The sequence below is a fragment of the Oncorhynchus mykiss genome, chromosome 23 (assembly GCF_057628025.1).
Source record: "Oncorhynchus mykiss isolate SJ-2025 chromosome 23, ASM5762802v1, whole genome shotgun sequence".
NCBI classification, from domain to species: Eukaryota; Metazoa; Chordata; class Actinopteri; order Salmoniformes; family Salmonidae; genus Oncorhynchus; species Oncorhynchus mykiss.
This window is the reverse complement of record NC_143044.1, coordinates 53,530,001-53,554,920: the sequence shown is the minus strand read 5'-3', so window position 1 is coordinate 53,554,920 and position 24,920 is coordinate 53,530,001. Positions and strand designations below refer to the sequence as shown.

At 44.7% G+C, this 24,920-nt stretch overlaps 1 protein-coding gene across 3 annotated transcripts in view; it reads left to right on the top strand.

Annotated features, from left to right (window-relative positions):
* The window catches only part of ugp2b (UDP-glucose pyrophosphorylase 2b), a 59,957-nt gene that overhangs the window by 2,895 nt on the left and 32,142 nt on the right, over positions 1-24,920 (top strand). For 2 of the 3 annotated variants that reach the window (XM_090217681.1, XM_090217680.1), the window contains exons 2-3: positions 10,370-10,497; positions 14,141-14,248. In XM_090217681.1, coding sequence (XP_090073807.1) covers positions 10,399-10,497; positions 14,141-14,248 — 207 coding nt within the window. In that variant the 5' untranslated portion in view covers positions 10,370-10,398. Of the gene's footprint in view, positions 1-8,041; positions 8,090-10,369; positions 10,498-14,140; positions 14,249-24,920 lie in introns of those variants that run through there. The other variant, XM_090217682.1, reaches the window with a different exon arrangement.

The window sequence follows — 24,920 nt, the reverse complement described above, 5'->3', positions numbered from 1 at the left end:
AGTCACTCACACCATACAGGAACCACTGCCTGGTGATAGCTTATTAGAAATGACAGTGTCACATGTCCCAAAACCATAGAACAAGTCACAGTGTTGACATGTAGCCTATTCAAAATGGATCTCACCGGTCAAAGTCTATTTCCTGGTAGTGGAATAGAGCTGTTGTATTACTGTTGCACTAGACGAGGCTGTTACTAATCTCATAGATATGTTATAGGGAGATGGGGAGCTACTAGACTGTTACTAATCTCATAGATATGTTATAGGGAAGATGGGGAGCTACTAGACTAGGCTGTTACTAATCTTATAGATATGTTATAGGGAGACCCATCATCTACAACATCATCTACAACCCCATGTTATAGAGAGACCCATCATCTACAACCGCATTTTATAGGGAGACCCATCATCTACAACCCCATTTTATAGGGAGACCCATCATCTACAACCTCATGTTATAGGGAGACCCATCATCTACAACCCCATGTTATAGGGAGACCCATCATCTACAACATCATCTACAACATCATGTTATAGGGAGACCCATCATCTACAACATCATGTTATAGGGAGACCCATCATCTACAACCTCATGTTATAGGGAGACCCATCATCTACAACCCCATGTTATAGGGAGACCCATCATCTACAACATCATCTACAACATCATGTTATAGGGAGACCCATCATCTACAACATCATGTTATAGGGAGACCCATCATCTACAACCCCATGTTATAGGGAGACCCATCATCTACAACATCATCTACAACATCATGTTATAGGGAGACCCATCATCTACAACATCATGTTATAGAGAGACCCATCATCTACAACCTCATGTTATAGGGAGACCCATCATCTACAACCCCATGTTATAGGGAGACCCATCATCTACAACCCCATGTTATAGGGAGACCCATCATCTACAACCCCATGTTATAGGGAGACCCATCATCTACAACATCATCTACAACCCCATGTTATAAGGAGACCCATCATCTACAACATCATGTTATAGGGAGACCCATCATCTACAACCCCATGTTATAGGGAGACCCATCATCTACAACATCATGTTATAAGGAGACCCATCATCTACAACCCCATGTTATAGGGAGACCCATCATCTACAACCCCATGTTATAGGGAGACCCATCATCTACAACCTCATGTTATAGGGATACCCATCATCTACAACATCATCTACAACCCCATGTTATAGAGAGACCCATCATCTACAACCCCATGTTATAGGGAGACCCATCATCTACAACCCCATGTTATAGGGAGACCCATCATCTATAACCCCATGTTATAGAGAGACCCATCATCACAACCCCATGTTATAAGGAGACCCATCATCTACAACATCATCTACAACCCCATGTTATAGAGAGACCCATCATCTACAACCCCATGTTATAGGGGGACCCATCATCTACAACCCCATGTTATAGGGGGACCCATCATCTACAACATCATCTACAACCCCATGTTATAGGGAGACCCATCATCTACAACCCCATTTTATAGGGAGACCCATCATCTACAACATCATCTACAACATCATGTTATAGGGAGACCCATCATCTACAACATCATCTACAACCCCATGTTATAGGGAGACCCATCATCTACAACATCATGTTATAAGGAGACCCGAGACCCATCATCTACAACCCCATGTTATAGGGAGACCCATCATCTACAACATCATGTTATAAGGAGACCCATCATCTACAACCCCATGTTATAGGGAGACCCATCATCTACAACCCCATGTTATAGGGAGACCCATCATCTACAACCTCATGTTATAGGGAGACCCATCATCTACAACCTCATGTTATAGGGAGACCCATCATCTACAACCCCATGTTATAGGGAGACCCATCATCTACAACATCATCTACAACATCATGTTATAGGGAGACCCATCATCTACAACATCATCTACAACCCCATGTTATAAGGAGACCCATCATCTACAACCTCATGTTATAGGGAGACCCATCATCTACAACCTCATGTTATAAGGAGACCCATCATCTACAACCTCATGTTATAGGGAGACCCATCATCTACAACCCCATGTTATAAGGAGACCCATCATCTACAACATCATGTTATAAGGAGACCCATCATCTACAACCCCATGTTATAAGGAGACCCATCATCTACAACCCCATGTTATAAGGAGACCCATCATCTACAACCCCATGTTATAAGGAGACCCATCATCTACAACCCCATGTTATAAGGAGACCCATCATCTACAACCTCATGTTATAGGGAGACCCATCATCTACAACCCCATGTTATAAGGAGACCCATCATCTACAACATCATGTTATAGGGAGACCCATCATCTACAACCTCATGTTATAGGGAGACCCATCATCTACAACCCCATGTTATAGGGAGACCCATCATCTACAACATCATCTACAACATCATGTTATAGGGAGACCCATCATCTACAACATCATGTTATAGGGAGACCCATCATCTACAACCTCATGTTATAGGGAGACCCATCATCACAACCCCATGTTATAGAGAGACCCATCACCTACAACCCCATGTTATAGAGAGACCCATCATCTACAACATCATCTACAACCCCATGTTATAGGGAGACCCATCATCTACAACATCATGTTATAAGGAGATCCATCATCTACAACCCCATGTTATAGAGAGACCCATCATCTACAACCCCATGTTATAGGGAGACCCATCATCTACAACATCATCTACAACCCCATGTTATAGAGAGACCCATCATCTACAACCCCATGTTATAGAGAGACCCATCATCTACAACATCATGTTATAGGGAGACCCATCATCTACAACCCCATGTTATAGGGAGACCCATCATCTACAACATCATGTTATAAGGAGACCCATCATCTACAACCCCATGTTATAGGGAGACCCATCATCTACAACCCCATGTTATAGGGAGACCCATCATCTACAACCTCATGTTATAGGGATACCCATCATCTACAACATCATCTACAACCCCATGTTATAGAGAGACCCATCATCTACAACATCATCTACAACCCCATGTTATAGGGAGACCCATCATCTACAACCCCATGTTATAGGGAGACCCATCATCTACAACCCCATGTTATAGGGAGACCCATCATCTACAACCTCATGTTATAAGGAGACCCATCATCTACAACATCATCTACAACCCCATGTTATAGAGAGACCCATCATCTACAACCCCATGTTATAGGGGGACCCATCATCTACAACATCATCTACAACCCCATGTTATAGGGAGACCCATCATCTACAACATCATGTTATAAGGAGACCCGAGACCCATCATCTACAACCCCATGTTATAGGGAGACCCATCATCTACAACATCATGTTATAAGGAGACCCATCATCTACAACCCCATGTTATAGGGAGACCCATCATCTACAACCCCATGTTATAGGGAGACCCATCATCTACAACCTCATGTTATAGGGAGACCCATCATCTACAACCTCATGTTATAGGGAGACCCATCATCTACAACATCATGTTATAGGGAGACCCATCATCTACAACATCATGTTATAGGGAGACCCATCATCTACAACATCATGTTATAGAGAGACCCATCATCTACAACATCATGTTATAGAGAGACCCATCATCTACAACATCATGTTATAGGGAGACCCATAATCTACAACATCATCTACAACATCATGTTATAGAGAGACCCATCATCTACAACATCATGTTATAGAGAGACCCATCATCTACAACCCCATGTTATAGAGAGACCCATCATCTACAACATCATGTTATAGAGAGACCCATCATCTACAACATCATGTTATAGGGAGACCCATCATCACAACCCCAAGTTATAGGGAGACCCATCATCACAACCCCATGTTATAGGGAGACCCATCATCTACAACATCATGTTATAGGGAGACCCATCATCTACAACATCATGTTATAGGGAGACCCATCATCTACAACATCATGTTATAGGGAGACCCATCATCACAACCCAATGTTATAGAGAGACCCATCATCTACAACATCATGTTATAGGGAGACCCATCATCTATAGCCCCATGTTATAGGGAGACCCATCATCTACAACATCATGTTATAGAGAGACCCATCATCTACAACCCCATGTTATAGAGAGACCCATCATCTACAACTTCATGTTATAGAGAGACCCATCACCTACAACCCCATGTTATAGAGAGACCCATCATCTACAACATCATCTACAACATCATGTTATAGGGAGACCCATCATCTACAACCCCATGTTATAGGGAGACCCATCATCTACAACACCATGTTATAGGGAGACCCATCATCTACAACATCATCTACAACCCCATGTTATAGGGAGACCCATCATCTACAACATCATGTTATAAGGAGACCCATCATCTACAACCCCATGTTATAGAGAGACCCATCATCTACAACATCATGTTATAGAGAGACCCATCATCTACAACATCATGTTATAGAGAGACCCATCATCTACAACATAATCTACAACATCATGTTATAGAGAGACCCATCATCTACAACATCATGTTATAGAGAGACCCATCATCTACAACATCATGTTATAGAGAGACCCATCATCTACAACCCCATGTTATAGAGAGACCCATCATCTACAACCCCATGTTATAGAGAGACCCATCATCTACAACATCATCTACAACATCATGTTATAGGGAGACCCATCATCTACAACCCCATGTTATAGAGAGACCCATCATCTACAACATCATGTTATAGGGGGACCCATCATCTACAACCCCATGTTAAAGGGAGACCCATCATCTACAACATCATGTTATAGGGAGACCCATCATCTACAACCCCATGTTATAGGGAGACCCATCATCTACAACATCATGTTATAGGGAGACCCATCATCTACAACCCCATGTTAAAGGGAGACCCATCATCTACAACATCATGTTATAGGGAGACCCATCATCACAACATCATGTTATAGGGAGACCCGTCATCTACAACATCATGTTATAGGGAGACCCATCATCACAACATCATGTTATAGGGAGACCCATCATCTACAACCCCATGTTATAGGGAGACCCATCATCTAAAACATCATCTACAACCCCATGTTATAGGGAGACCCATCATCTACAACCCCATGTTATAGAGAGACCCATCATATACAACATCATGTTATAGGGAGACCCATCATCTACAACATCATCTACAACCCCATGTTATAGGGAGATCCATCATCTATAACCCCATGTTATAGAGAGACCCATCATATACAACATCATGTTATAGGGAGACCCATCATCTACAACATCATCTACAACCCCATGTTATAGAGAGACCCATCATATACAACATCATGTTATAGGGAGACCCATCATCTACAACATCATCTACAACCCCATGTTATAGGGAGACCCATCATCACAACCCCATGTTATAGGGAGACCCATCATCTACAACCTCATGTTATAGGGAGACCCATCATCTACAACCTCATGTTATAGGGAGACCCATCATCTACAACATCATGTTATAGGGAGACCCATCATCTACAACCTCATGTTATAGGGAGACCCATCATCACAACATCATCTACAACCTCATGTTATAGGGAGACCCATCAGAGTGAATAGAAATTGGTGGGGTAAATAATTTATTCCAAATTCCACTCCAGGGCTAGAGGCACAGCTACAATAGCCTACATAAGGATATCACTAGCCTTGGTCCAAGGCGTTTTACAATAGCCTACATAAGGATATCACTAGCTCTGGTCCAAGGCATTTTACAATAGCCTACAAAAGGATATCAATAGCTCTGGTCCAAGGCATTTTACAATAGCCTACAAAAGGATATCACTAGCTCTGGTCCAAGGCATTTTACAATAGCCTACAAAAGGATATCAATAGCTCTGGTCCAAGGCATTTTACAATAGCCTACAAAAGGATATCACTAGCTCTGGTCCAAGGCATTTTACAATAGCCTACAAAAGGATATCACTAGCTCTGGTCCAAGGCGTTTTACAATAGCCTACAGAAGGATATCACTAGCTCTGGTCCAAGGCGTTTTACAATAGCCTACATAAGGATATCATTAGCTCTGGTCCAATATGTTTACAAGAGCTAGGATATCACCTACAAGGCTCAAGAACTGGACAAAAGCAACCCAGGATTGTGTCCCTAGTCTCTACACCTCCTGACCCAGGATTGTGTCCCTAGTCTCTACACCTCCTGACCCAAGATTGTGTCCCTAGTGTCTCTACACCCCATGACCCAGGATTGTGTCCCTAGTCTCTCTACACCTCCTGACCCAGGATTGTGTCCCTAGTCTCTCTACACCTCCTGACCCAGGATTGTGTCCCTAGTCTCTCTCTCTACACCTCCTGACCCAGGATTGTGTCCCTAGTCTCTCTACACCTCCTGACCCAGTATTGTGTCCCTAGTCTCTCTACACCTCCTGACCCAGGATTGTGTCCTTAGTCTCTCTACACCTCCTGACCCAGGATTGTGTCCTTAGTCTCTCCACACCTCCTGACAAGGGTCAATGGGATTTAGTTTGGGAGCAATGGGATTTAGTTTGGGAGCAATGGGATTTAGTTTGGGAGCAATGGGATTTAGTTTGGGAGCAATGGGATTGAATTTCTCTTTCATCTGTCTCACTGTTGGCCGAGGCACAGTGTTCTGTTTGTCCATGGCTTGTGGTTAAGTTAGATTTCTCATCCACACACACACACACACACACACACACACACTACTGTGCTGCGGCAGTGGCACACCTTCTATGATTACTTCTCTCTAAGGAAGGCTTCCCACCCTGGAAAATGAGAGGGTTTCATGCGCCAGATTTATCTGTGTACTTCTTTTCTCATTGGACAAGTCCAGGTACTCCCTCCCTGTTTCACAGCTATTTTTCTCAGTTTGTTGCCAAATGAACATGACCCAGAACTCACAACAGGTACTAGTCCATGCCAGCTGTTCAGTGACATTTATAGCATACATTGTTGGGAATTAAAGTGGATGACAACATGCAAATCAAACATTCTTGGAATGCATGACATTCCATAACCTGACAGGAGTCAAGTCAAACCACATTCTAGTACCAGGCTTGATTAACGTTGTAGAGTATCTCAGTAGAGCAGGTTCTAAACCATGATGCCTGCAGGATCCACCCCCTTTGCCTCGGAACCCACATTTAACCAGATTGTAATGATGTTTTACATCTATTTTTTGTTTTTGCAATTATATGTCAAGAGAACAAAATGACCACCTCTTCCATTATATATGACTCCATATAGCTCATATTCTTGATGGCGAATGGTGGCAAGCTCACTGGTTTGAGACCACAAAATCAACCAAATCTGCTTAATAGTGCTGTTGATAACACTTTATTTAAAATATGGCATGTGATTTTAAAGAGTAGAAAGTGTCTCCCCTGTATTTCCTGGTCCAGGTCTGAGTGACTAAGGTGTCTCCCTTGTATTTCCTGGTCCAGGTCTGAGTGACTAAGGTGTCTCTCCTGTATTTCCTGGTCCAGGTCTGAGTGACTAAGGTGTCTCTCCTGTATTTCCTGGTCCAGGTCTGAGTGACTAAGGTGTCTCCCCTGTATTTCCTGGTCCAGGTCTAAGTGACTAAGGTTTATCCCCTGTATTTCCTGGTCCAGGTCTAAGTGACTACGGTGTCTCCCCTGTATTTCCTGGTCCAGGTCTGAGTGACTAAGGTGTCTCCCCTGTATTTCCTGGTCCAGGTCTGAGTGACTAAGGTGTCTCCCCTGTATTTCATGGTCCAGGTCTGAGTGACTAAGGTGTCTCCCCTGTATTTCCTGGTCCAGGTCTGAGTGACTAAGGTGTCTCCCCTGTATTTCCTGGTCCAGGTCTGAGTGACTAAGGTGTCTCTCCTGTATTTCCTGGTCCAGGTCTGAGTGACTAAGGTGTCTCTCCTGTATTTCCTGGTCCAGGTCTGAGTGACTAAGGTGTCTCTCCTGTATTTCCTGGTCCAGGTCTGAGTGACTAAGGTGTCTCCCCTGTATTTCCTGATCCAGGTGAGTGACTAAGTCAGGTCCAGGAAATACAGGTTTTATAGGTTTGAGTAAGGGCTTGTCTAACAGAGTTGACATGGTGTTTCAGGTCTCAGTAAGGGTGTATCTAACAGAGTTGACATGGTGTTTCAGGTCTCAGTAAGGGTGTATCTAACAGAGTTGACATGGTGTTTCAGGTCTCAGTAAGGGTGTATCTAACAGAGTTGACATGGTGTCTCAGGTCTCAGTAAGGGTGTATCTAACAGAGTTGACATGGTGTCTCAGGTCTCAGTAAGGGTGTATCTAACAGAGTTGACATGGTGTCTCAGGTCTCAGTAAGGGTGTATCTAACAGAGTTGACATGGTGTCTCAGGTCTCAGTAAGGGTGTATCTAACAGAGTTGTTATGGTGTTTCAGGTCTCAGTAAGGGTGTATCTAACAGAGTTGACATGGTGTTTCAGGTCTCAGTAAGGGTGTATCTAACAGAGTTGACATGGTGTCTCAGGTCTCAGTAAGGGTGTGCCTAACAGAGTTGACATGGTGTCTCAGGTCTCAGTAAGGGTGTATCTAACAGAGTTGACATGGTGTCTCAGGTCTCAGTAAGGGTGTGCCTAACAGAGTTGACATGGTGTCTCAGGTCTCAGTAAGGGTGTATCTAACAGAGTTGATATGGTGTCTCAGGTCTCAGTAAGGGTGTGCCTAACAGAGTTGACATGGTGTCTCAGGTCTCAGTAAGGGTGTATCTAACAGAGTTGTTATGGTGTTTCAGGTCTCAGTAAGGGTGTATCTAACAGAGTTGACATGGTGTTTCAGGTCTCAGTAAGGGTGTATCTAACAGAGTTGTTATGGTGTTTCAGGTCTCAGTAAGGGTGTATCTAACAGAGTTGACATGGTGTTTCAGGTCTCAGTAAGGGTGTATCTAACAGAGTTGACATGGTGTTTCAGGTCTCAGTAAGGGTGTATCTAACAGAGTTGACATGGTGTTTCAGGTCTCAGTAAGGGTGTATCTAACAGAGTTGACATGGTGTCTCAGGTCTCAGTAAGGGTGTATCTAACAGAGTTGACATGGTGTCTCAGGTCTCAGTAAGGGTGTATCTAACAGAGTTGACATGGTGTCTCAGGTCTCAGTAAGGGTGTATCTAACAGAGTTGACATGGTGTCTCAGGTCTCAGTAAGGGTGTATCTAACAGAGTTGTTATGGTGTTTCAGGTCTCAGTAAGGGTGTATCTAACAGAGTTGACATGGTGTTTCAGGTCTCAGTAAGGGTGTATCTAACAGAGTTGACATGGTGTCTCAGTAAGGGTGTGTCTAACGGTGTTGATATGGTGTTTCAGGTCTCAGTAAGGGTGTGCCTAACAGAGTTGACATGGTGTCTCAGGTCTCAGTAAGGGTGTATCTAACAGAGTTGACATGGTGTCTCAGGTCTCAGTAAGGGTGTGCCTAACAGAGTTGACATGGTGTCTCAGGTCTCAGTAAGGGTGTATCTAACAGAGTTGATATGGTGTCTCAGGTCTCAGTAAGGGTGTGCCTAACAGAGTTGACATGGTGTCTCAGGTCTCAGTAAGGGTGTATCTAACAGAGTTGTTATGGTGTTTCAGGTCTCAGTAAGGGTGTATCTAACAGAGTTGACATGGTGTTTCAGGTCTCAGTAAGGGTGTATCTAACAGAGTTGATATGGTGTCTCAGGTCTCAGTAAGGGTGTGCCTAACAGAGTTGACATGGTGTCTCAGGTCTCAGTAAGGGTGTATCTAACAGAGTTGTTATGGTGTTTCAGGTCTCAGTAAGGGTGTATCTAACAGAGTTGTTATGGTGTTTCAGGTCTCAGTAAGGGTGTATCTAACAGAGTTGACATGGTGTCTCAGGTCTCAGTAAGGGTGTATCTAACAGAGTTGACATGGTGTTTCAGGTCTCAGTAAGGGTGTATCTAACAGAGTTGACATGGTGTTTCAGGTCTCAGTAAGGGTGTATCTAACAGAGTTGACATGGTGTCTCAGTAAGGGTGTATCTAACAGAGTTGACATGGTGTCTCAGTAAGGGTGTATCTAACAGAGTTGACATGGTGTTTCAGGTCTCAGTAAGGGTGTGTCTAACAGAGTTGACATGGTGTTTCAGGTCTCAGTAAGGGTGTATCTAACAGAGTTGACATGGTGTCTCAGTAAGGGTGTATCTAACAGAGTTGACATGGTGTCTCAGTAAGGGTGTATCTAACAGAGTTGACATGGTGTCTCAGTAAGGGTGTATCTAACAGAGTTGACATGGTGTCTCAGTAAGGGTGTATCTAACAGAGTTGATATGGTGTTTCAGGTCTCAGTAAGGGTGTGCCTAACGGAGGGATGGCCCAGTTTCAGGAGGAGATGAGGCAGCAGCTGGAGACCTCCATGCACGCAGAGCTGGAGAAACTACTGGACACTGCCACGGGGGTCGACAAGGAGGTACACACACACACACACACTTCTCCCTCTCCCTGGGTCCGTCTGGTAGTGATTGTGTTCCCAAGATGAGGGGAGGGGAAATCAGGTGAGTGACACATACTGTAGCAGAGTGTCAAAGAGAGTCCACACACACACACACACACACACACACACACACACACACACACACACACACACACACACACACACACACTTCTCCCTCTCCCTGGGTCCGTCTGGTAGTGATTGTGTTCCCAAGATGAGGGGAGGGGAAATCAGGTGAGTGACACATACTGTAGCAGAGTGTCAAAGAGAGTCCACACACACACACACACACACACACACACACACACACACACACACACACACACACACACACACACCTATAAGCATTTCACATCAATGAATGTTTATACACATGAAAGCCATGATGATATTGGTTGGCTTTGAACAGAAATGCTGTTTGATGATGTGTTTATAAATGTACTCATCAATAAATCAACCATATTACACCAACGATGAAAACATTCAGCCTCCGAGATGAGATCTGCTGTATCATCTATACTATGTAGTTTCATCTATACTATGTAGTTTCATCTATACTATGTAGAACTGGGTTTAAATCTTTCAACATCTTGAGCGTTTGCTTTAGTCTGTCTGGAGTGACAGGAGGACAGAGTTTGTTTTAGTCTGTCTGGAGTGACAGGAGGACAGAGTTTGTTTTAGTCTGTCTGGAGTGACAGGAGGACAGAGTTTGTTTTAGTCTGCCTGGAGTGACAGGAGGACAGAGTTTGTTTTAGTCTGTCTGGAGTGACAGGAGAACAGAGTTTGTTTTAGTCTGCCTGGAGTGACAGGAGGACAGAGTTTGTTTTAGTCTGCCTGGAGTGACAGGAGGACAGAGTTTGTTTTAGTCTGTCTGGAGTGACAGGAGGACAGAGTTTGTTTTAGTCTGCCTGGAGTGACAGGAGGACAGAGTTTGTTTTAGTCTGTCTGGAGTGACAGGAGGACAGAGTTTGTTTTAGTCTGCCTGGAGTGACAGGAGGACAGAATTTGTTTTAGTCTGTCTGGAGTGACAGGAGGACAGAGTTTGTTTTAGTCTGCCTGGAGTGACAGGAGGACAGAGTTTGTTTTAGTCTGCCTGGAGTGAAAGGAGGACAGAGTTTGTTTTAGTCTGTCTGGAGTGACAGGAGGACAGAGTTTGTTTTAGTCTGTCTGGAGTGACAGGAGGACAGAGTTTGTTTTAGTCTGTCTGGAGTGACAGGAGGACAGAGTTTGTTTTAGTCTGTCTGGAGTGACAGGAGGACAGAGTTTGTTTTAGTCTGCCTGGAGTGACAGGAGAACAGAGTTTGTTTTAGTCTGCCTGGAGTGACAGGAGGACAGAGTTTGTTTTAGTCTGTCTGGAGTGACAGGAGGACAGAGTTTGTTTTAGTCTGTCTGGAGTGACAGGAGGACAGAGTTTGTTTTAGTCTGTCTGGAGTGACAGGAGGACAGAGTTAGTTTTAGTCTGTCTGGAGTGACAGGAGGACAGAGTTTGTTTTAGTCTGCCTGGAGTGACAGGAGGACAGAGTTTGTTTTAGTCTGTCTGGAGTGACAGGAGGACAGAGTTTGTTTTAGTCTGTCTGGAGTGACAGGAGGACAGAGTTTGTTTTAGTCTGTCTGGAGTGACAGGAGGACAGAGTTTGTTTTAGTCTGTCTGGAGTGACAGGAGGACAGAGTTTGTTTTAGTCTGCCTGGAGTGACAGGTGGACAGAGTTTGTTTTAGTCTGTCTGGAGTGACAGGAGGACAGAGTTTGTTTTAGTCTGTCTGGAGTGACAGGAGGACAGAGTTTGTTTTAGTCTGCCTGGAGTGACAGGAGGACAGAGTTTGTTTTAGTCTGCCTAGAGTGACAGGAGGACAGAGTTTGTTTTAGTCTGTCTGGAGTGACAGGAGGACAGAGTTTGTTTTAGTCTGCCTGGAGTGACAGGAGGACAAAGTTTGTTTTAGTCTGCCTGGAGTGACAGGAGGACAGAGTTTGTTTTAGTCTGTCTGGAGTGACAGGAGGACAGAGTTTGTTTTAGTCTGTCTGGAGTGACAGGAGGACAGAGTTTGTTTTAGTCTGTCTGGAGTGACAGGAGGACAGAGTTTGTTTTAGTCTGTCTGGAGTGACAGGAGGACAGAGTTTGTTTTAGTCTGCCTGGAGTGACAGGAGGACAGAGTTTGTTTTAGTCTGTCTGGAGTGACAGGAGGACAGAGTTTGTTTTAGTCTGTCTGGAGTGACAGGAGGACAGAGTTTGTTTTAGTCTGTCTGGAGTGACAGGAGGACAGAGTTTGTTTTAGTCTGTCTGGAGTGACAGGAGGACAGAGTTTGTTTTAGTCTGTCTGGAGTGACAGGAGGACAGAGTTTGTTTTAGTCTGTCTGGAGTGACAGGAGGACAGAGTTTGTTTTAGTCTGTCTGGAGTGACAGGAGGACAGAGTTTGTTTTAGTCTGTCTGGAGTGACAGGAGGACAGAGTTTGTTTTAGTCTGTCTGGAGTGACAGGAGGACAGAGTTTGTTTTAGTCTGTCTGGAGTGACAGGAGGACAGAGTTTGTTTTAGTCTGTCTGGAGTGACAGGAGGACAGAGTTTGTTTTAGTCTGTCTGGAGTGACAGGAGGACAGAGTTTGTTTTAGTCTGTCTGGAGTGACAGGAGGACAGAGTTTGTTTTAGTCTGCCTGGAGTGACAGGAGGACAGAGTTTGTTTTAGTCTGCCTGGAGTGACAGGAGGACAGAGTTTGTTTTAGTCTGTCTGGAGTGACAGGAGGACAGAGTTTGTTTTAGTCTGTCTGGAGTGACAGGAGGACAGAGTTTGTTTTAGTCTGTCTGGAGTGACAGGAGGACAGAGTTTGTTTTAGTCTGTCTGGAGTGACAGGAGGACAGAGTTTGTTTTAGTCTGTCTGGAGTGACAGGAGGACAGAGTTTGTTTTAGTCTGCCTGGAGTGACAGGAGGACAGAGTTTGTTTTAGTCTGTCTGGAGTGACAGGAGGACAGAGTTTGTTTTAGTCTGTCTGGAGTGACAGGAGGACAGAGTTTGTTTTAGTCTGTCTGGAGTGACAGGAGGACAGAGTTTGTTTTAGTCTGTCTGGAGTGACAGGAGGACAGAGTTTGTTTTAGTCTGTCTGGAGTGACAGGAGGACAGAGTTTGTTTTAGTCTGCCTGGAGTGACAGGAGGACAGAGTTTGTTTTAGTCTGTCTGGAGTGACAGGAGGACAGAGTTTGTTTTAGTCTGTCTGGAGTGACAGGAGGACAGAGTTTGTTTTAGTCTGTCTGGAGTGACAGGAGGACAGAGTTTGTTTTAGTCTGTCTGGAGTGACAGGTGGACAGAGTTTGTTTTAGTCTGTCTGGAGTGACAGGAGGACAGAGTTTGTTTTAGTCTGTCTGGAGTGACAGGTGGACAGAGTTTGTTTTAGTCTGTCTGGAGTGACAGGAGGACAGAGTTTGTTTTAGTCTGTCTGGAGTGACAGGAGGACAGAGTTTTGTTTTTTGAGATTTTTTAAATGTATTGGTTCCATTGCAACAGGCAGCTCAATCAAACACCGATACAGTATTTGGTACAACCAGTAACCCAGCATATCTCTGTCTGTTTGTATGCCTACTGGGGATAAAGTCATGTTGTTGTTCTAACGTATACTCCTCGTGTATTCCAGGTCTCCAAGAAGGACTTTGATGGATTCAAGAAGCTGTTCCACAGGTTTCTGCAGGTGAAGGGGCCATCGGTGGACTGGCCCAAGATACACAGACCTCCAGAAGACTCAGTAAGGCTCAAATAAAAACTGTCTGTGTGTGTGTGTGTGTGTGTGTGTGTGTGTGTGTGTGTGTGTATCTGTTAGCTCATCAGTGAGTGATCCAGTAATATGGTGTGATGAAGTGGACTCTCAGGCAGATGGGAACAGTGGAGGCCAGGGGGAGAGCTCACACGGTGAGGCCAGCTTTGGGGTCTCTTCCTCTGGGCATGCAGCCAGCTGGCTCCCCCTGTCTCTGCTAGAGCTCCAGGGCTCCCTCCACAACCCCCAAGCTTTCTCTCACAGCTGACTGGGCCCAGAAAGAGAGACCTGGGGAAGAAAGAGAGAGAGACCTGGGGAAGAAAGAGAGAGAGACCTGGGGAAGAGAGAGAAACAGAGACCTGGGGAAGAACGAGAGAGAGAGACAGAATAGAGAGAGAGGGACAGAATAGAGAGAGAGAGACAGAATAGAGAGAGAGACAGAATAGAGAGAGAGACAGAATAGAGAGAGAGACAGAATAGAGAGAGAGACAGAATAGAGAGAGAGAGACAGAATAGAGAGAGAGAGACAGAATAGAGAGAGGGACAGAGAGAGAGAGGGACAGAATAGAGAGAGAGACAGAAGGAGAGAGAGTGACAGAGAAAGAAGGATAGAGAGAAACAGAGACCAGGGAAAGAAATGGAGACAGAAAGAGAGAGAGAGGGATGTCTCATTTTGTTTTGTGGATAGGGAAAGAAAGTGACAGGGAGCACCTTAAGAGATCATTTTTGTGCAGTTTTGTTTACTTGTAGTACTGCACATATACATTTGTGTGTGTGTGTGTGTGTGTGTGTGAGAGGTGGGGCTGGGCTGGGTGTGTGTGTGTGTGTGTGTGTGTGTGTGTGTGTGTGTGTGTGTGTGTGTGTGAGGTGGGGCTGGATGTGGGTGTGTCGTAGTTTGTTCATGTTGAAATGACTATTGATGGCTTTGTTCCTATGAACCAGCAGTCTTCAAAATGAGTGATGAGTAGTATGTGTGTGTGTGTGTGTGTGTGTGTGTGTGTGTGTGTGTGTGTGTGTGTGTGTGTGTGTGTGTGTGTGTGTGTGTGATGATGTATGTTTGTGTGATGATGGATGTTTGTGTGCATGTTTGAGTGATTTATGTCGTGAGGGTGTGTGTTCTGTATACGTGAGGAGAGCAGAACCTAAACATCCTTTAACTCACATGTTCTGCTCTATGAATCAGAGCCTAGTCACGTGGTTCCATACTAACATTCCAAATGGGGACTAGTGTGAGAGCAGAACCTAAACATCCTTTAATTCACATAATATCACATAGGTTCATTCATTTGGGGCTAATTCGCCATCTGAGGAAGTGGTTCTCTAAATGTAGCCTATTAGTGATGGTTAGCCGTGGTATTGGTATATAACAGTTCATGTGATGTATAGGCCCATGCAACCACCTTGAATGGCAGTCGGCAGTGCCCTTTGTTCAATAGTAAATACAATTCAGACCAGAAAGCTGGGACCCCCCCCAACAGTAAGAACAGTGGTTGCTTGCAACACGGGGTTTTCCCCTGGCGTTCGGCCTCCATTTTGAAACATTGCAATCCGAAAGCATTTCACAAAGGAAAGAGCGAGTGAAACTGCACTGCTTCAGCAAGCAGGAACTCTGTGGTCCAGATGACTGACCAGTGGGCCGGGTGGAAATGTTTTGCCAACCTTACTTATTCATTCAACTAGTTTGAATACAAAACAATCCATCCATCCGTGATGGGCGATATGAGTGATCCATTAAAGTAACCCAACCTGATAACCTGACGTTGACAACGTGTCTGGGACTGTCCTGGCTTATTTTCCTTCTTCGCCTCAGTTGCATAATAATGATTGTTTGCAATGTGTTCCAAGCTGAAGCTAGGGAGGGGCAGAGTGAAGGACAGAGGGATTGGATGACATAGGCTTGCTGGGAAACAGGATTCAGGAACCTTCTGGGAGATAGGAAGAGCTCACTATTCTTTGGAGTGTTCCACTATTCTTTGGAGGGTTCCACTATTCTTTGGAGGGTTCCACTATTCTTTGGAGGGTTCCACTATTCTTTGGAGTGTTCCACTATTCTTTGGAGTGTTCCACTATTCTTTGGAGGGTTCCACTATTCTTTGGAGTGTTCCACTATTATTTGAAGTGTTCCACTATTCTTTGGAGGGCTCCACTATTATTTGGAGTGTTCCACTATTCTGTGGAGGGTTCCACTATTCTTTGGAGTGTTCCACTATTCTTTGGAGTGTTCTACTATTCTTTGGAGGGTTCCACTATTCTTTGGAGTGTTCCACTATTATTTGAAGTGTTCCACTATTCTTTGGAGGGTTCCACTATTCTTTGGAGTGTTCCACTATTCTGTGGAGGGTTCCACTATTCTTTGGAGGGTTCCACTATTCTTTGGAGTGTTCCACTATTATTTGAAGTGTTCCACTATTCTTTGGAGGGTTCCACTATTCTTTGGAGTGTTCCACTATTCTGTGGAGGGTTCCACTATTCTTTGGAGTGTTCCACTATTCTTTGGAGTGTTCCACTATTCTTTGGAGGGTTCCACTATTCCTTGTCAATGTAATTTACAAAATAGCCTCCAACACTCTACTCAACAAATTGGATGCAGTCTATCACAGTGCCATCCGTTTTGTCACCAAAGCCCCATATACTACCTACCACTGCGACCTGTACTCTCTCGTTGGCTGGCCCTCGCTTCATACTCGTCGCCAAACCCACTGGCTACAGGTTATCTACAAGCCCTTTCTGCTAGGTAAAGCCCCGCCTTATCTCAGCTCACTGGTCACCATAGCAGCACTCACCCGTAAAAATCATTGAAGCTGGAAACTCATATCTCCTTCACTAGCTTTAAGCAGCACACAGATCACTGCACCTGTACATAGCCCATCTACCTACCTCATCCCCATACAGTATTTATTTATCTTGCTCCTTTGCACCCCAGTATCTCTACTTGCACATTCATCTTCTGCACATCAATCACTCCAGTGTTTAATTGCTGTACTTCGCCACCATGGCCTATTTATTGCCTTACCTGATTTGCAGGTTCCTTTCATGTGGAATATTTTTTTATAATTATCCACATTATCATACTAGATTATATCAGGTATCTGGTAACCTGTTTATCCGGTTTCTGACATATCAGCTTCACTGTGAGATTATTAAAAGGTCAGTACAAATGTTAAAGCAACAAAGTGAACTCCCCGCCCCTGTTTCGGTAAAAAGCTGAGGGATGGGGCTGGAGAAATGTAACCACTCTCAAGTTCATAGACGTAGCATCCATGATATCAAAAGTATAGCTTTAACCATGTTTTGATGCTATATAGTGTTTGTTTACTTTGATTACAAACATTGGAGTAAAACAAGCTTATATTTTGGGTTCTGATGGGGTACGACAAGCTCATGAGGCATATCATTCATTTGTATGTCCAAAAATGGATGTAACAACTGCTGATTGCCCCTTATTTAAGGAGCATTATGTCATGTAGTAGTGATGACAGGTAATAGGGAGCGAGAGTGTAGAGAGGGCCTCTTCAGCTCACATCCTCATCTTGACACCATTCAGGACCAGGTTTCTCATTTCTCTCATCTTGACACCATTCAGGACCAGGTTTCTCATTTCTCTCACCTTGACACCATTCAGGACCAGGTTTCTCATTTCTCTCATCTTGACACCATTCAGGACCAGGTTTCTCATTTCTCTCATCTTGACACCATTCAGGACCAGGTTTCTCATTTCTCTCATCTTGACACCATTCAGGACCAGGTTTCTCATTTCTCTCATCTTGACACCATTCAGGACCAGGTTTCTCATTTCTCTCATCTTGACACCATTCAGGACCAGGTTTCTCATTTCTCTCACCTTGACACCATTCAGGACCAGGTTTCTCATTTCTCTCATCTTGACACCATTCAGGACCAGGTTTCTCATTTCTCTCATCTTGACACCATTCAGGACCAGGTTTCTCATTTCTCTCATCTTGACACCATTCAGGACCAGGTTTCTCATTTCTCTCATCTTGACACCATTCAGGACCAGGTTTCTCATTTCTCTCACCTTGACACCATTCAGGACCAGGTTTCTCATTTCTCTCATCTTGACACCATTCAGGACCAGGTTTCTCATTTCTCTCATCTTGACACCATTCAGGACCAGGTTTCTCTGACCTTGCAAGTCTTCTCTACTTTCATCCAGTATGGCCTTTCAGATGAGTGTTTCTTAATCATTAGAGGTTCTTGCCTCAGCACTACCCACCTGATTCAAATCATCATTTGAATCAGCTGTCTGCACCCTTTAGCATCACCAGTACCAGGATGAAGAAACCCTGTTCTAGATCACAGTGAATAAGATGACATGGACAGAGTGGATCTGATCCTAGATCAGGCCTGCTGCTCTGAGACACTACTGCTACTCTTCATCCAGTTGAGCGGATTGAGCTCAGTTCAAAAGCACAGAGTTGAGCTGATTGAGCTCAGTTCAAAAGCACAGAGTTGAGCTGATTGAGCTCAGTTCAAAAGCACAGAGTTGAGCTGATTGAGCTCAGTTCAAAAGTACAGAGTTGAGCTGATTGAGCTCAGTTCAAAAGCACAGAGTTGAGCTGATTGAGCTCAGTTCAAAAGCACAGAGCTGAGCTGATTGAGCTCAGTTCAAAAGCACAGAGTTGAGCTGATTGAGCTCAGTTCAAAAGCACAGAGTTGAGCTGATTGAGCTCAGTTCAAAAGCACAGAGTTGAGCTGATTGAGCTCAGTTCAAAAGTACAGAGTTGAGCTGATTGAGCCCAGTTCAAAAGCACAGAGTTGAGCTGATTGAGCTCAGTTCAAAAGTACAGAGTTACTTGGTGTAGTACCTCTCAGCACAGGGCTACTCAAATCAAATCAAATGTTATTAGTCACATGCGGCGAATACAACAGGTGTAGTAGACCTAACAGTGAAATGCTGAATACAACAGCTGTAGTAGACCTAACAGTGAAATGCTGAATACAACAGGTGTAGACCTAACAGTGAAATGCTTACTTACGAGACCCTAACCAACAATGCAGTTTCAAAACAATACAGATAAGAATAAGAGATCAAAGTAACAAGTAGTTAAAGAGCAGCAGTGAAATAACAATAGCGAGACTATATACAGGGGTGTACCGATACAGAGTCAATGTGCGGGGGCACCGGTTATTTGAGGTAGTATGTACATGTAGGTATAGTTATTAAAGTGACTATGCATAGATGACATCAGCGAGTAGCAGTGATGTAAAGAGGGGGTGAGGGGGGAGGCACTGCAAATAGTCTGGGTAGCCATTTGACTAGATGTTCAGGAGTCTTATGGCTTGGGGGAAGAAGCTGTTTAGAAGCCTCTTGGACCTAGACTTGGCGCTCCGGTACCGCTTGCCGTGCGGTAGCAGAGAGAACAGTCTATGACTAGGGTGGCCAGAGTCTTTGACCATTTTTAGGGCCTTCCTCTGACACTGCCTGTTATAGAGGTCCTGGATGGCAGGAAGCTTGGTCCCAGTGATGTACTGGGCCGTTCGCACTACCCACTGTAGTGCCTTGTGGTCGGAGGCCGAGCAGTTGCCAAACCAGGCAACCAGTGACGCTCTCGATGGTGCAGCTGTAGAACCTTTTGAGGATTTGAGGACACATGCCAAATCTTTTCAGTCTCCTGAGTGGTAATAGGTTTTGTCGTGCCCTCTTCACGACTTGGTGTGCTTGGACCTTGGAACTTGAAGCTCTCAACCTGCTCCACTACAAACCCGTCAATGAGAATGGGGGTGTGCTCGGTCTCTTTTTCCTGTAGTCCACAATCATCTCCTTAGTCTTGATCGTGTTGAGGGAGAGGTTGTTGTCTTAGCACCACACGGTCAGTGTGGCTCCTCCCTATAGGCTGTCTCGTCGTTGTCGGTGATCAGGCCTACCACTTGTGTCATCAGCAAATGTAATGATGGTGTTGGAGTCGTGCCTGGTCGTGCAGTCATGAGTGAACAGGGAGTAGAGGAGGGGACCGAGCATTGCACCCGAGGGGCCCCTGTGTTGAAGATCAGCGTGGTGGATGTGTTGTTACCTACCCTTACCACCCGGGGGCGTCCCATCAGGAAGTCCAGGATCTAGTTGCAGAGGGAGGTTTTTAGTCCCAGGGTCCTTAGCTTATTGATGAGCTTTGAGGGCACTATGGCGTTGAATGCTGAGCTGTAGTCAATGAATATCATTCTCACATAGGTGTTCCTTTTGTCCAGGTGGGAAAGTGCAGTGTGGAGTGCAATGGAGATTGCATCATCTGTGGATCTGTTGGGGCGGTATGCAAATTGGAGTGGGTCTAGTGTTTCTGGGATGATGGTGTTGATGTGAGCCATGACCAGCCTTTCAAGGCACTTCATGGCTACAGATGTGAGTGCTACAGGTCTGTAGTCATTTGGGCAGGTTACCTTAGTGTTCTTGGGCACAGGGTCTATGGTGGTCTGCTTAAAGCATGTTGGTATTACAGACTCGGACAAGGAGAGGTTGAAAATGTCAGTGAAGACACTTGCCAGTTAGTCAGCGCATGCTCGCAGTACACATCCTGGTAATCTGTCTGGCCCTGCGGCCTTGTGAATGTTGACCTGTTTAAAGGTCTTACTCACATCAGCTGCGGTGAGCGTGATTACACAGTCTTCCGGAACAGCTGGTGCTCTCATGCATGTTTCAGTGTTATTTTCCTCGAAGCGAGCATAGAACTAGTTTAGCTCGTCTGGTAGGCTAGTGTCACTGGGCAGCTCTCGGCTGTGCTTCCCTTTGTAGTCTGTAATGGTTTGCAAGCCCTGCCACATCCAACGAGCATCAGAGCCGGTGTAGTACGATTCGATCTTAGTCCTGTATGGACGCTTTTTCTGTTTTACCGTTCGTCAGAGGGCGTAGCAGATTTCTTATAAGCTTCCCGGGTTAGAGTCCCGCTCCTTGAAAGCTGCAGCTCTATCCTTTAGCTCAGTGCGGATGCTGCCTGTAATCCATGGCTTCTGGTTGGGGTATGTACTTACGGTCACTGTGGGGACGACGTCATTGATGCACTTATTGATGAAGCCAATGACTGATGTGGTGTAATCCTCAATGCCATCAGAGGAATCCCGGAACATATTCTAGTCTGTGCTAGCAAACCAGTCCTGTAGCTTAGCAACTGCTTCCTCTGACCACTTTTTTACTGGTGCTTCCTGGTGTTTCCTGCTTTAATTTTTGCTTGTAAGCAGGAATCAGGAGGATAGAATTATGGTCAGATTTGCCAAATGGAGGGCGAGGGAGAGACTTGTATGCGTCTCTGTGTGTGGAGTAAAGGTGGTCCAGAGTTCTTTTCCCCTCTGGTTGCACATTTAACATGCTGATAGAAATTTGGTAAAACGGAATTAAGTTTCCCTGCATTAAAGTCCCCAGCTACCAGGAGTGCCGCCTCTGGGTGAGCGTTTTCTTGTTTGCTTATAGCATTGAATAAGCTGTATTCTGCCATCTTAGTGCCTCTGACTGTGGTGGTTTGTATAGACAGCTACAAAGAATACAGATGAAAACTCTCTCGGTAGGTAGTGTGGTCTACAGCTTATCATGAGATACTCTACCTCAGGCGAGCAATGGCTTGAGACTTCCTTAGATATCGTGCACCAGCTGTTGTTAGCAAAAATACATAGACTGCCACCCCTTGTTTTACCAGACACCGCTGTTCTATCCTGCCAGTACATCGTATAACCAGCCAGCTGTATGTTGATATTGTCATCGTTCAGCTACGACTCCGTGAAGCATAAGATGTTACAGTTTTTAATGTCCCCATTGGGAGTTTAATCTTCCGCGTAACTCGTCGATTTTATTGTCCAAAGATTGCACGTTTGCTAGCAGAATGGAGGGAGGTGGGGGTTTATTCGATCGCCTATGAATTCTCAGAAGGCAGCCCGACTTTTGGACTCTCTATTTCTCCGCCTCCTCTTCACGCAGATCACAGGGATTGGGGCCTATTCCAGAGGAAGCAGTGTATCATGCTGTCATGTTAATTTAACCAGACAAGTCAAGTTAACAACCAATTCTTATTTAGACACACAGACAACAGGGTTTAAAATCACAGGGTTGCATAGTTTCTTTGCAGGATAAAATTACAGTATTGCCATATTCTCCCTTGGTTTAAAACCACAGGGTTGCCATAGTTTCTTCAGTATAAAATTACAGTATTGCCATATTCTCCCTTGGTTTAAAACCACAGGGTTGCCATAGTTTCTTCAGTATAAAATTACAGTATTGCCATATTCTCCCTTGGTTTAAAACCACAGGGTTGTCATAGTTTCTTCTCAGTATAAAATTACAGTGTTGCCATATTCTCCCTCAGTATAAAATTACAGTGTTGCCTTATTCTCCCTCAGTATAAAACCACAGTGTTGCCATATTCTCCCTCAGTATAAAATGACAGTGTTGCCATATTCTCCCTCAGTATAGAATTCCAGTATTACCATAGTTCTCTCTGTTTTAAACCACAGGGTTGTCATAGTTCTCTGTTTTAAACCACAGGGTTGCCATAGTTTTCTCTGTTTTAAACCACAGGGTTGCCATAGTTTTCTCTGTTTTAAACCACAGGGTTGCCATAGTTTTCTCTGTTGTAAACCACAGGGTTGCCATAGTTTTCTCTGTTGTAAACCACAGGGTTGCCATAGTTTTCTCTGTTTTAAACCACAGGGTTGCCATAGTTCTCTGTTTTAAACCACAGGGTTGCCATAGTTCTCTGTTTTAAACCACAGGGTTGCCATGTCTCTAGGGATGCTCTTTGAAGTCCATTCTCTCGGCTGTGTGCGTCAGTCGTACTACTGAGTATTCTGATCCAGCATCAACACACAGGCTGCATCCCAAAGGGAACCCTAATTCCCTATATAGTGGACTCTGGCCAAAAGCAGTGCACTAATATAGGGAATAGGGTGCCATTTTGGAATGCACACACAGCTTGGAATGCACACACAGGGGGGGGGGGGGGGGGGGTATGGTCTGGGTTCCAAATGCACGTCCCAAATGGCACCCTATTCCCTTTATAGCACACTTTCCTTGATACTTTACCTTGAACTCAGTCACAGTTGGGAAGGGATGGAGAATGAAGGAAAGGAAAGTGAAGGAATCCAAGATGTGTGTGTGGAGAACTTCTGAGGAGACACTCTGTAGTTTGGTTTCAGTGTGTTCTCTCTGTCTGGATGCCTCTGTATCCTCTCCGATGTCTTGTTGCTGTTCTGATAGAACCCCGGCTGTTGGGAAAAAGACTGAGTCTGGAAGCAGAGTTTACGTTGGGTAGAGAGGGAGAGGAGGCTAAGTGCTATGGACGACCTGATGCTAAATTGGGCCTAGCTAGAGCACACACACACACTAACATATACACACTGTCACAAACACTGTCACACACACACACTGTCACATACACACAACACAAATCCCGGGTTGTTTCCCCCTCAGTAGCAGACCCTCACTGCTGGGCCTTCTCATTTATTAGAGAGAGAGAATCACACTTACACTCACTCCTCTCAAACAGAGTCCGTCTTATGGGAGAGGTAGAGGGAGGAGGGAAGGAGGGGGAGGGGTGACGGGAAGGAGAGGAGAGGTAGAGGGGGAGGGGGAGGGGAAGGAGAGGTAGAGGGGGAGGGGGAGGGGAAGGATAGGTAGAGGTGGGAGAATTATTTTAAATATTTTGTCACACCGGGTAGCTGCAGTGAAATGTGTTGTTTTACATGGCCAGCAATAGTAGGATGGCTCCCCTGGAGCAATTTAGGAAAAAGCACCAGAAAAGCACATCCAAAAATGACACGTAACACAAAGACATGAGGAGGGAACAGAGGAATAAATACATGTAGTGTGATTGGGGAATGAAAACCAGGTGTGCAGGGAACAAGACAAAACAAATGGATACATGAAAAATGGAGTGGCGATGGCGAGAAAGCCGGTGACGTCGACCGCCGAACGCCGCCCCAACAAGGAGAGGAGCCGACTTCGGCGGAAGTTCATCTGAAAGTTTCAATATTGATTATTTTAAACCCAAGAACATGTTTTAGAACAGTAATCTTAGTAAGAAATATGCTAACATAATTGCCATTGCTAGCTAGACAGCTAGCTGAAACAATTGCCTAGCAACAAACATCATAAGTAGATATGAGAAATTTGTAAAAACTAGATCAAACAAAAATACATTCTTTAAAACAAAAATACATTGTAGAAACTATAAAGACACCCGACCGTCAGAAGAATTGGACCAAAGCGCAGCGTGGTGACCGTACACTACTTTATTTCTAATGTCGCCAACAATAAACAATACCAACCGACCGTGAAGCTTAACAGGGCTATAGTGCCACTAACAAAGTCAACTTCCCACAAATAACAAAGGGAAAAAGGCTGCCTAAGTATGATTCCCAATCAGAGACAACGATAGACAGCTGTCCCTGATTGACAACCATACCCGGCCAAAACATAGAAGTACAAAAACCTAGAAAACAAAACATAGAATGCCTACCCAAATCACACCCTGACCAAACCAAAATAGAGACATAAAAAGGCTCTCTAAGGTCCAGGCGTGACAGACACCAGCCTAGGAGATGTTGTGGCGGGACTTGAAACAAGCAGTTCATGCTTAAAAACCCACAAATGTTGCAGAGTTAAACCAGTTCTGCATACAAGAGTGGGCCAAAATTCCTCCACAGCGATGTGAGAGACTGATCAACA